Source organism: Ambystoma mexicanum, chromosome 3q, assembly GCF_040938575.1.
Source record: "Ambystoma mexicanum isolate Mex_15411 chromosome 3q, UKY_AmexF1_1, whole genome shotgun sequence".
NCBI lineage: Eukaryota > Metazoa > Chordata > Amphibia > Caudata > Ambystomatidae > Ambystoma > Ambystoma mexicanum.
Window position 1 is genome coordinate 550,744,520 of NC_090926.1, and position 13,227 is coordinate 550,757,746.

The window sequence follows — 13,227 nt, forward strand, 5'->3', positions numbered from 1 at the left end:
GCACCCCTTACCGCTTCTAAAATATCCTGAATCAAAGGCAAAGGATATCGATCCTTGTAGGTGACCCTATTCAATCCCCTATAATCAATGCACGGTCTCAGTTCTTTGCAGTCTTTTTTCGGGATGAAAAACAAGGATGCTCCAGCTGGACTTTTTGATTCAGTGATAAGTCCGTTGCGTAGGTTTGTCTGAAGATATTCCTTCAGGGCCTCCTTTTCAGGATTAGATAGGGTGTACATCCTTCCAAATGGGATCTGGGCGTCTGGCAGGAGATCTATACTGCAATCGTCTCTCCGGTGAGGAGGCAGTTCCTTGAATTCCTCATTAGAGAATACTTTACTGTACTTGTGGTAACATTCCGGTAACAATTTCAGATTTAGCACTACTGCATTAGAGTTCTGAGAGATCTCAGGTGCCTGGGAGGTGTGTATTCCAGTAGTACCGTTATGCTGGCATGTGGAGGTACAGTATTCTGATCCCAAAAACATGGTTCCAGCTTTCCAATTGATATAGGGATTGTGTTTAGCCAACCAAGGTATTCCCAGGATTATCGGGTAGTGAGCTGCCTTAATGAGATCAAAGATGACTTCCTCTTCATGGGTAGATATCCTCATTGTGAGGACGGAGGTATTGGCTCGTATGGGTCCAGAGGATAAGGATTTTCCATCCACTCCTTCGACTGGGATTGGTAGTTCTTTAGCTATATGGGGTATCTTGTTCTTGTAAGCCCATTCGGTATCCATAAAAAGACCCGCTGCTCCGCAATCTACAAGAGCTGGAACGTTTTGGAGTGAAACATCATTAAATCGGAGTGTTACTGGTAAAACCACCATTTGAGTGGAATTAGCCACTCCGTTGAGGGAACTCGGAGTTCCATGCCCGTTCATGGTTCCCTTTATGAACGGGTGAAGGCGTTTCCCGAACGCCGGGGAGGGACTAGATTACAGTCTTTCAAAACATGTTTGTCCGAACCACAGTACATACAGAGACCCAGAGAGCGTCTTCTGTTTCTCTCTTCTGAGGTAAGAGGACCTCTAGTGATTCCTATTTGCATGGGTTCTTCCTCATGGGTTCGTGAGGTCTTGGTAAATTCGCTTCGTACATTTGGAGGAGGTCCTTTGGCTTTTCCCTTCTTCCTTTCTAGATTCCTTTCTTGGATTCTATAATCCATCTGTAGAACGAGCGTAATCATCTCTGCAAGGTTATGCGGGCGAGGTACTCGAGACAGTTCGTCCTTCAAGTCTTCGTTTACGTTTCTCCTAAAAATAGTAATGAGAGCGTCATCTGCCCAGGCTGTTTCATGTGCCAGTTGCTTGAACTGAGTGATGTACGCCAGAATTTCCATTGTTCCTTGTTTCAGGTCTAAGAGGTTTTCTTGTGCAGATACCACTATTTCTCTGCGTCCAAACATGGCTTGTATGCTATTGGAGAATCCAGCAATAGAATCTAAGAGTTGATTGTTAGTGGTCACCAGGGGTGTGGCCCAAGCCAGAGCGCTCCCTGATAGGTTGGATATCATGAAGCTGACCTTGGACCGGTCGTTAGGAAAAAAGGCCGGTTTCAATGTAAATTGTACCGTACAAGAGTCGATGAATTCTTTTAGTTTTTTGGGATTGCCATCATATTTCCCCATAGGGAGGGGACCTGGAGGCAGTTCGATTCTTGAGTGTACTACTTGACGAAGCATGGTGTTTTCATTGCGCAGGGTTTGCATCTCGGTATTGAGATTTTGTACAGCTGCTACCAGCTGCTGTATCTGTTGCTCCATGGCGTTGCTATCTCTTACAATCTGTTTCAACACCACACTTTTTGATAAGCCAAGAATGGTACTCACGAATCTTCGGGCTTTATCAGGATGTTTGAAGAGTAGAGAGACGTCCCCCCGGGCGTCCAGAGACCGTGAGTAGTACTCTGTGCACCCAGGGGGCCACCCCCTGGGAAACCCTCGAGGGGAAGAAAACCCAGATCCAGACAGGTCCCGATTGATTGGAACGGAAGTTCGTATGATAATTGAAGACGTAGAAAATTAACTTGCTGTACACTTGACGTCAGGAAGCGGAGCACGAATAATCCAAGGTAAGATGCCGGGGAAACCCTGTAATACCAGGAGAAGGAGAGCAGACTCACGAGAGACGTGACTCAGAGGAAGACGAGGAGAAGCACAAAGTGACAGCAGGAGGAGAGGAGCCGCGGTTGCGAGAGGCCGACGGCGGAAGGAGGAAAGAGGCTGAGAGATGTAAGTGAACCAGAAACGGTGAGTACCGAAGCGGCCGCAGCCGAAGCGGAGTAAAGGAAGCCGAGCAGGGCTAGGATTAGTTAGCACGGCAAGCCGTGTGGAAAAAAGAAACAGCGAACTGTCAAGGTTGGCAGCCTCTGAGCGGAGAAAAAGGTGCTGCGAGCAGCTAGTACGGCAAGCCGTGTGGAAAAAAGAAACAGCGAACTGTCAGGGTTGGCAGCCGCTGAGCGGGAAAAAAGGTGCTGCGAGCAGCTAGTACGGCAAAAGCCGATCGAGGAAACAGAAACAGCGAACGGCCAAGATTGGCAGACGCTATAATGAGAAAGGTGCTGCGAGCAGCTAGCACGGCTAAAGCCGAGCGGTGAAAGGTAGGGAGACACAGATGGAAAGCAATGCATACACGGGAGCGAGTAGCAACGCAGAGTGTTTTAGTGATTCTGGGTTTAAGTAGGAGTGATCAGGTGGAACTGAGTGCGAAACTAGACCTGCACCGTTAGGTAGTAGAAACGTGATCCAACAGACGCCATCTTGAATTCCACTGTGTGCGCCGATGATGGTGAATCTTCCAATGTTTCCAAAGAGTTCTAGGGGTTTTCCTAACAGTCTTTATATGTTGCTCCTATGTATGCCTGCAATAATGTCTCTCTTCTGTTTTCTTCCCTTAGATGGAAATGCGGCCTCAATGCAGCTGTGAGACACGGCTGGATGGAAGATGGATGCTACCACAATGTTCGACAGCAGGTAAGTGATGGTTTAAGGAAAAGCGCGAAGTATGCCGAAGCGCAACCTTAAATTGATTGTTTTTTCAATGTCTAACCTTGTCTTCTGTTTTTCCTTGCAGGCACTTCTGTCGACGATGGAGTGTCTAGTGCTGCGGTGCCAAGATGAAGATTTCAGCGTTCCGGAAAGTGTAAAGATGAATACTTGGTTCGCTGAAGAGATGTACAGGTAAGAACAGCTTCCCCTATTTGGTAAGTATGCTGGCAGGAAGCAGGATGTCCAGGAAGCAGGATCTTCAAAGGTAAGTCTGACCTCAGGCGACGGTGAGCGTTACCCTGCTTGCAAGTGCAGAATAACACAAAGCGTCTGTCTTGAGGATCGGGGCAGCTTATAGAGCTGAGATCGTGGGCACGCCCATTAGGGCCGGCTTACCAGCCACACCCTGCCACTCCTAGAGAGTGAGCATGTGCAAAGGCAATCCATTAGCAGCCACACCCAAGAATACACTTGGGGCTGCTTAATGGATGGAATGTTCAAGGTTAATGCATCCTGCTTAATGGATGGAATGTTCAAGGTTAATGCATCTGAAGTGCTATGTCCATAATATAAGCTTTTTGGTGTTAAATGGATGTTCTTGTTTACTTTTGTTCATGAGCCTGGCGCCAAAGGCGCCAGGTCAGTGTCCACCCAGGTCTCCTGTGCATGCGACCCCCTGCATGCCTGTGCCCCTGACTTCATGACCATGACAGAATGTCCCCAACTAAAGACCTTGCTTCTAGGATCAGAGCTACTCCATTCGAACCTACGTTAAACCTTGACACACCTTATGGCTAAATCAGGCCCACCACATTCCTACCCAAATTATGTCTGAACACTATAGACCCTCATAAGACCACCTCATCCAACACCCTTGTGATAAACCCACCCAAGACTGAGAACGCCTCAACTCCTACCATGTTTACACCCACTAAAATCTCATGCCACTTCAACGATAGAAACCATAGACGTCGCTCCAGACTACCAACTCACAACCTACCTCTAATCAAAAACAACTATAACAAAAGGAATCCTTCCACCAAAATAAATTCTCTGACTGGGATCTCAACCACAAATAAAACATCAGACATCCAAAATAAGACCCTTACAAAGTCTATACTAAATGCCTCCACCTCCCACGACTCCAATCTTAAGATCAAGGGCGCCCTAATAAATGCTAGGTCTATGATAGCTCATGCCATTGACATTGCACACATCCTCCTAGCCAAAAACCTGGACTTCCTAGCAGTAACAGAATCCTGGCGGCATGCTACGGCTGGCCCCTCACTTCCTCTAGCAGTACCAGACAATTATTCCATCATTAGAGTGGACAGACCTGACTCCAGAGGAGGGGGTATTGCCATCATATTCCAAAACTCTCTAGACATGAGAATAATCACCTCCCTTCCACTCTCCTCCTGCAAACTGCTCTCAGCCAAACTGCAGATATCACATAAAAGTACCATCACAATTCAACTACTGACCTCCAGGGCCCATAGGCTCATCTGAAGAAGATATGATAACTGTACAATCCGACAATACTAAAACATCCTCGCAAATTCTTATGCTAGGTGATTTCAACCTAGGCTTCAATGACCCGAATGAGCCACAAGCTGCATCACTGGCCAACACCCTGACCGAACACGGATTTCTGCAAAAAATCACCCAGCCCATCCATGAGAAAGAGAGGACCCTCGATTGGGTAGCAAACCTAAACTGCAACATCACAGTCACTGACATCCTACCTCAAACATGGACCGATCACCACCTCCTCTCCTTCAAGCTCACCAACAACAACAATCCACCTAACAAAACCAGCATCATAGCACTGCCATGCCCAACAAGAAACAAACGCAACATCACTGCTGAAGCAATTATGCCTTTGGTGATCCCCACCCTAAACTCACTCCTGAATACCCCAGTCCCCATCCTACTAGTAGACACTTATAACCTAACCATGTCCAAAGCCCTAGACAAGTTGCACCCTTGAAAATGTGCAGAAGCAAACCAAGAGCCCACCTGAACTCCTGGTGCACCCCAGAGCTAAAAACACTTTGATCCGAAAAAAAGAAAACTCGAGACATTATGAAACACACCCCATCCCCAGAGAACAAAACCAACTTGGCTAACCTCTCTGCTAAATACAAAGAGGAGATCAACCACACCAGACGTGACACCTATAACAACACAATTAACTAAGCCGGATCCAGCTCTTCATCATCCTGAGAGAAATGGAGACGCCCAACCCCCCTGCCGACACATGCCAAAAAGACACGCTCTTGTGTACGAACATTCAGAATGCTCTCACCAACAAAATTGCCACTCTGCAAACCAAAATAGCAAACAAACGGTGCAACCTAACCAGCATAGCTACAATTCATCTGCCTCAAGAGCCTCTCACTCAACGCTCTCAAGGCTTCAAATCCTCAAAAGTATCTGTGCCAGAGGTACAAAAAATAATTGCCTTCCTGAAACCCACTAGATGCCAAGGGGACAGCTGCCCAGCTCAGGTCATCAAAGATGCTGCCATAGACCTGCCCCTCTTCTTAACCAAATGAATCAACGTCTCCTTCTCGACAGGTATTATACCTAGCAACTTGAAGGAATCCTGGGTACTCCCTCTACTTAAAAACAAACCTTAGATCCCACTATACCCACCAATTACAGGCCAATTACCATGGTCCCATTCCTGCTGAAGATCTTAGATAGGGTTGCATACCTGCAAATACAAGAATACCTAGAGACGAATCAGCTATTGGGGATTCGGCAATCTGGCTTTAGACCTAAACATGGGGACAAAATGGCCTTGATTGACTTAAAATGCCAGATTGATAAACTCAAAGACAAAAGAGGACCTGCTCCTCCTTGACCTATCTGCTGCTTTTGACCTGGTTGACCACACCACAGAGTTCTCTGCAACCACCTTGCCACAGAAGCCCGCTTCTCACAGTCGGCAATCACCTGGATCTAATCATTCCTCAACACCAGAACCATGCAAGTCTTCTTGCCGTCTGCAGCAGCCGACCCCACCCTCTACAATATCTTCACAAAGCCTCTGTTTGATGAACTGGACTGTCTGGTTGTCACTTACACGAACTACGCTGATGACACCCAGCCCCTCCTCCCTCTAACAGGCATCTATGGCTTGTGAACAATATCTACCTGATCATTCAGGCATGGATTGCCACCCATGGCCTTTGCCTGAATGATGACAAAACTGAACTTCTGCTGCTAGGCTCCCTAGCCAACCTAAACAAGATAAGTCCTAGCTATGACTCTTTCATTATAGATGGGAATAATATATGTGTGGCCAAAGAAGTAAAAACACTAGGTTTTTACTTGGACGCCGTATCTAATTTACAGAAACAAGTTAACATGACTGCATTAACGACCGCCTACATGGGCAAACTAATAAGAGCATGCAGACTACTGCTCTCAACAGAATGCTGCCCAGTCCTAGCTAGAGCACTCATACAGTCCAAACTGGACTATTGTAATGGACTCTACCTGGGTGTGAGTAAATTTGTGACCAACAAATTACAAATACAGCAGAATAATGCACTTAGAGCTGCCTTAAACATACCAAGAAGAGAGCACATCTCAGCAATAAGGAAACAACACAAATGGCTATCCATCAAAGCTCCCCCAAACCTTACTGAAAAATTCTCCTTCAGACACACCATGCATGCCACCAGATCCGCCAACACACCCTATCTGCTGGTCCCTAGATACAAACTAAAAAGATCAGGAGGGAGCAGCTTCCCTGTCTTGGCGGTCCAATTGTGGAACACCCTCCCACCTGCCATCAAGACTACCCAGTTATTCTCCAACTTCCTGAGAGATGTCATATCCTGGCTGATTAACAAGAACTAACTGAGATAAGGAACTCAAACCTCCATCTCACTACAAATGTATCTATTCTTCTCTACTCTATGCCCTCGTCTGATTTAACTGTATTACCATGCTCGCACAATTGCACTATTACCATATGTACTTTTACTTATGTAACTGTAATCTGACTACTTTGCCTATGTCTGTAACCATTTACTGTGTCCTAATTGTGCCCAGATACCTCAGGGTCAGGTGCGCTATAGAAATAAAATAAACAAACAGAAAAACAAAAAAACGATTGAAATAGATGTTCAAACAGCTCATTGCCTTACTCACCTTGCACTCTGCCATACAAGAGGTCAGTTCCAGGGTCGAACAGCATCCTTGGTATGGGTGACAGAATGGACAGCACCGGATGAAGATGATTATGTTCAAGATATAAAGACAAGAGCGAGAGCACACACCAAAAATCATGTGATAAGATATGAACAACATGGCATGAAAGGAGCTGGAATCAGATGGGAGATAAACAGGAAACTCAACTGTCAAGAGAAGACTGATGAAGAAATTTGAAGCTGCAAGGAAAGAGCCCAGATGCAAGGGGAACAGTGCTTTCTCCAGACAGATGGGAAAAAGGTGTAGTCATATCCAGAGCTGTGGCAGTGACTGGTCATCACAAGCCAGTTATTGAGCGAGTGGAAAATGGATGCAAACCTCTATGGCCAAGGATTGCAAAACTTCTGACATGGGTTGAAGACAAAGGCGGTCCTTTGCAGATAGTGCCTTTGGCTAGTGCAGAATTATGCTTCAGAAACAATGGCATGAGAAAAGTTGGAGAGAATCAACAGTGCAGACGAATCTTTGATGTACCAGGAATGAAAGATGGCACAGTGTTGATAATGGATAACTGCTGGGCCCGTGGATCCAGAGCTTATATGAAGCTGCCCAGGGATTGGGGGGACTATGTTCAATAGTAATCGTTCATGTTCCAGCATTGGTGATTCCAAAGAGTGACCTGAACATTGGCAAGTTTCCAAAAGCAGATGCTCACCTGAGGAAGAAGAGATATGCTGAACTCTTGAATCGAATGAAGAGGGAAAATTATTTCTCAGCCAAATCGATAGAAGATTTTGATGCCATTCCATATGAGCACTGATTGTTCAGTCAGACTTCAGCAATATTCACGATAATCTTTATGCTTAGGATGCAGGTGAAGACGAATGCCAAATGGTTACAGATAACCAGATGGCATCTTCTACAGACAATCAACACCACCATAAAGGGATATAATGCAATCAAGGAGGAACTGAGAGCCATACGACTGATGACTCTCCAGAATAGATATGTCCTGGATATGATTACAGCTATGGATGGAGGTGTTTGTGCCAAAATTGGAGAATCATGTTGCACATTCATACCTTCTCACAATGATGAGAATGGCACCTTGACAGAGGCATAACGATGCTGACAAACCTACATGTCAAGCTGGAAGACGAAGTGGAAGATATTGCTGATTACAGCTGGTTTGGGTCAATCTTCTCATGGGTTCCACAATGGATGGTGAACATTTTCAAGCTCCTTGGAGCCCTGTTGGTGATGATCATGTTTGGATTCTGTGGAATCAGGATTATAATCACACAGTGCACGAAGACTGCGAAGAAAGCAGTTGGAATGAAGATTGTGATTGATGTTGAATCTGGATGCAAACACAAAGAGCTGACAGATGAAGAAATCAGAGACTACGTGAAGGCCACTATTCATGCACCTGAGCGAACGAAGTTCCAGTACCCAAAGAACCACAAGAGGTATGTGGGGAGAGGGATCTACTTCAGTCCCAATGGACAGTGCATGCTCATGACCTGGTGTGATGTAAAATGAGCAGGATGCCTGAAAGGAGTCATAAAACTAGGATGTTTTGATGTGAAGAATAATGAGAGAGTGGTCGATGAATCGCCCAGAAGGGGGAGTGTAGAGGAGGAGTCAAATACCCCTACCAGAAGCTCTGCCCCATGTTGCCTATGTGTTGGGAACTGGAAATTGTGACACGTGCAGTACCAGTGAGGATGTGTGTTCCGCAAAAAATCCTTGAAACAAGGTATCCATTGAGAAAGCCCTAAATGCACGCATAAAGAAAAACGTTATTCTGGAAGAAGTCCCAGAAGAAGTATGACAATGAGTGAGAAAGAAGACTGGTGACATCACGTGAAGCAGAACTGACGCACCCTGAAAATATATATAAGACGAAAGAACATAAACATTCTATAAGATCTGAAGAGGAGGTGTCCAAGATGAGCAACATTTCAGGCTCGAGATGAAGATGCTCATGCAAAAAAAGCTGAAGAAAATACAGTCAGATTACACTTGTACAGGTGCAGTAACGCAAATAGACAAAGTGATCTTAAGGCTGGCTATGTAGTGAAAAGTTTGCTGCTATGCACCAATGTATATACATATGAATGTATAGAACCTGGATGTTCCATGATGGACTTTAGCAAGGCTTGAAACCCTGTGATTCGAAAGGGTTTTTAGTGTGGCGCAGTTGGAAAACAGCTAATGGTGAAGGAGAAATTCAAGAAAGGTTTGGCTGGCCCAGCACCTAGAATTGAGGCCATTGTGAGCATGGTTGTCCATCAAGTAGTTACAATGAACATGAGAAAGAAACAAACTTCTGTTTGAGGTGAAAATGGAAAGACACTGAGGGTGCCAAAAGTTCATCATTTAATAGTATTATATGCAGCAAAGTGCTCGAAAACGTGGTCTCCATTTAAATGGTCTGATAAAATAGACATTGGGTCGAGCTACACTGAAACCAGAAGATAAGACCATGCCATACTCCCTTTAATTCTCAGGCACAGAGAGCCTCTGCAATGCCAAGTTCAAAGCCTTAATTGAATGGCAAATGGCAAGAGTGATGATAGATGTTGGGCTAATTGGGAGGGGAGGCATGGCCACGTCGACCCTCACTGCACCTGGAGTAGTAGCCTGCGTGCAGCTGGCATGTGGAATATTCCATAAGGGTACAAATGTGCCAACCAATTGTAGGGGGCCACGTATCAAGAGAGCCGTATAGTTTGATTAACCAATTAATCGCCGTGTATTTTATGACGATGAAGATGACTGATACTAAAGGAGGGCTTAGTTGTCCACCTGATGTTAGAGCCCCAATCACTACCCCTGTTAGTATGGAATGTATACTTAGATGTTCCCTGAGAGCCTATCACATACCCAAGTAGGTTTATGTAGTTTGCCATGTAGTGTGACGTCAATGATGATGAATTTTGACTATAAAAGTTATGTATGTAATGTATTGAGAGCTTGAGCGAACGTCGGATGATGTCCTTGGTAACTTCCCTGTTTTAGACAATTGCCAATAAAACAGAACAAAGTTTTGCCAACTTCCTGAGTCGGTTTCGATTATTGATGTTTGAGTAAATTCTGCATCCCCATCAACCTCTAAGTATTGCTACCTCGTCTTAAAGGGCCCAAGTCTATGGGTTCAATATTATTATTCTTATTACTGTTCAACTTATATCTTATTTTGAACCTTGCCCCCTTACACCCTATTGTCTTCATGTCTGTCTTGTTTGTACCCCCTGTTACGCTCATACTACCTATTTGACTGGAATTCATAATGATTCAGTTATATTAATATATCAAATTGATCTTGGTTATACTAAATATCTAATCTCTTACTTGCAAATACTTTTGTGAATGTATACTTTAAAAACTACAACAACAGTATGCACTGTACACTATTATTACCTTTCTGTGTCAAAGATGTAATTACTTTTTGGTTCACCTTTTGTTATTTATTTGATTTGTGGACTATGCTGCTTAGAAGCATCTGTTATAAGAAGACAGAATTCCTATTTATCCTTATTCAAGTTGGTAGCAAGGTTTCCCAAATAAATAATGTTTCTGTGCGCTTAGGAATCAGATTGCCTGAATTATTATTGAAACGTCAAAGCCAAAATAAACACATGTATTTAAAACAGGTTTCCCACATGATATTTAATTATGGCACAAATGTTTATACTAAAAATTAAAAAAAATGTTTTAAAGTTGCACTTCTAGACATTTGACTAAAATGTTCGAACTGTGAAGTTATTGGTTGTGGAATTTAGTAGTACAAGATTACAATATTGAGATATGTTGTAGAGGATTTTTGCTAGAGTTCATGGTATCATAATATCTGACATATTTTCTGGGGCTGTGATACAAAAGGTGACGAGTTGTTTTGAAGCGATTTAGTAAAGGATTCATATGGATATGTGTTAGCATACAAAAAGGATGACAGCTGATTTCAGGCAAGAATGTATTAACATATTTGATGTCTCAATCTTGTATTACAAAAACACAGTGGTGCACTTCTACTGGTCTCTTGCCTCTTTGTACTCACTAATGTTAATGATTAAACTCTACTGTGGTCGTTAATACGGTGACATTTTACAATATGATATTGATAACAGACATTTATTAACTTAACTAATGCTTAACTATTACTTATTGTATCTACAGAGGAAACACAGTTACTTCTTTGTGACCTCATTCTGAAGTTTTGTCATCCAGAGAAGAGAGATGCTCCACAGAATTATGAAAATGATAATGAATTTGAAGGATTGGAGAACTATAACTAGATTCCTTCCGCTGTTACATTACCTTCTATTTAAACTTAGCAAAACATCAGTTTGTCTTCATTTTCAATGTCCAACAAAACATATTTTCAGTTAATAAAATATCATTTGTCTTTCCCCTAGACTTTTCAAATTGCTACATTTTTACGTTGTTTACAACCAAACCAGTCAGTCAAATGAATGTTGTTGTATGTGGAACCATATAAACATGTATTTTATAGAGTAAGATAACTGCATAGCATATATATGCGCAAATACATTGAACAATGGGATATGTTTTACTTATGGTAGCATGCTAATGAGTTTTCAATATGCACAAAGTGCTTCATGCTTCATGCTATGCCAACAAGTTCTTTTTATGTGTTCACAGTAGATTTGTCCCGTAATTTAATATTTGTAGAAGGTCAATCCTCAATGGAAGATATCCATCTATCCAGGCAACCGTGGCAACTTTCTTTCTTTTTTGCAGGATCTGGGTGCCGGCAAGGACTGCCTTTTAGACCATTCCCTGAACCAGACAGCCATCCAATGGATCAAAAGGAAAGTCTAGGAGGGTGGCAAGTGAAGCAAACATTGGGAAGGAAAACCACAGTCCACTCCCACACTATAAGGAAGGAAAAGCATACATTTGGTTAGACAGTATTTAAAAGAGCATACAGAGAGTAACTCATGCATTCCCTCCTTCACCCTTCCCACTCAGGAAACCTCAGAGTGAATCACAAATGAAAAAACCTAGTTGTAAACCTTCACCTCTGAGGGTCTGATTCCATAGAGTGGATGTTGGCCGGTGTTGAACAAAAATATTTGCAGAAATAAACAACCTACAGGATCTACCTGACGGCACATGGATGACAGTAGGAGATGAACAAACAAAAACAAGTCCATGACAGCAATAGATAGAGCATAAAGTCCAAAACATGGCCTTAGGTGGAGTACATTGAAAGACAGCAGAAGGGGATTAAGAGGAGGGTGGCAACCTAGGAGGGGCAGGTACATTTTATATAGGAGGGCCCTTAGCAAGGACTGCTTGAGAGTACAGGAAGAAGCAGCAGCATAAGAGGTAGTTAGATAATGTGATTTCAAAACTTAGGCGGGAGAGTCAGCAACAGTCAATCTTCAACAAGAGTGAAATGGATCCATAGAAAGTTCAATAAACAGGTTTGTGGTTTGATAACAGCAGGTCCACAGACAAGAGCGTAGCCGATCCAATGGCAGGCCTTGTGAGAAGCCAAACGCCTTGTGAGCCAAGCAAGCTAACATGCATTGCAGAAATTTACACAGGTCAAGAAACAAAAGTCCAGTGGTTCAGAAACTAGGCAAATCAAATAATGTTGTAAACACAGCTCAAATAAGCAAGGCAAACTCCAGACTGGTTCAGGAGTATGTTCCAAACTGGACCTTCCAAAATATGTTCCTGGATGACGGATTACTAATGTCATCAACCAACAGACGTTTGTGGTTTGCACACACGCTGGGTTGTGTTGTGTAATGTCACCAGTAGTCACAAACTATGTTCACTGCCACGCGAGACTCCACATGAGCCAGCAATGCTGGAAGAGTGAGGTATTTTGGTACAGCATGACTTCTTTAACCCATCCTCTGCTCCGTGCCTCACAGTCAAGGCACAGCCGCCTTTTTGGTCATTCCAAGGGAGCATGGTTGCCAAAAGAGGAGATGCAACTCTACAATTATGCTGTTTTTATATAATTTGTAACTGTTCTTTTAGCACCACAGTAACTCTGCTTATAATTTGGTCCCCATTTTTGTATG

General features: G+C 43.5%; 1 protein-coding gene across 1 annotated transcript in view; it reads left to right on the forward strand.

The window, feature by feature from the left end:
- The window catches only part of C3QH5orf58 (chromosome 3q C5orf58 homolog), a 240,754-nt gene extending 229,027 nt beyond the window's left edge, over window positions 1-11,727 (forward strand). Inside the window, exon 3 of the mRNA XM_069654317.1 lies at window positions 11,342-11,727. Within this exon, the coding sequence (XP_069510418.1) occupies window positions 11,342-11,460 (119 nt within the window). The 3' untranslated portion in view covers window positions 11,461-11,727. The remainder of the gene's footprint in view (window positions 1-11,341) is intronic.
- The last annotated feature ends 1,500 nt before the right edge of the window (window positions 11,728-13,227 follow it).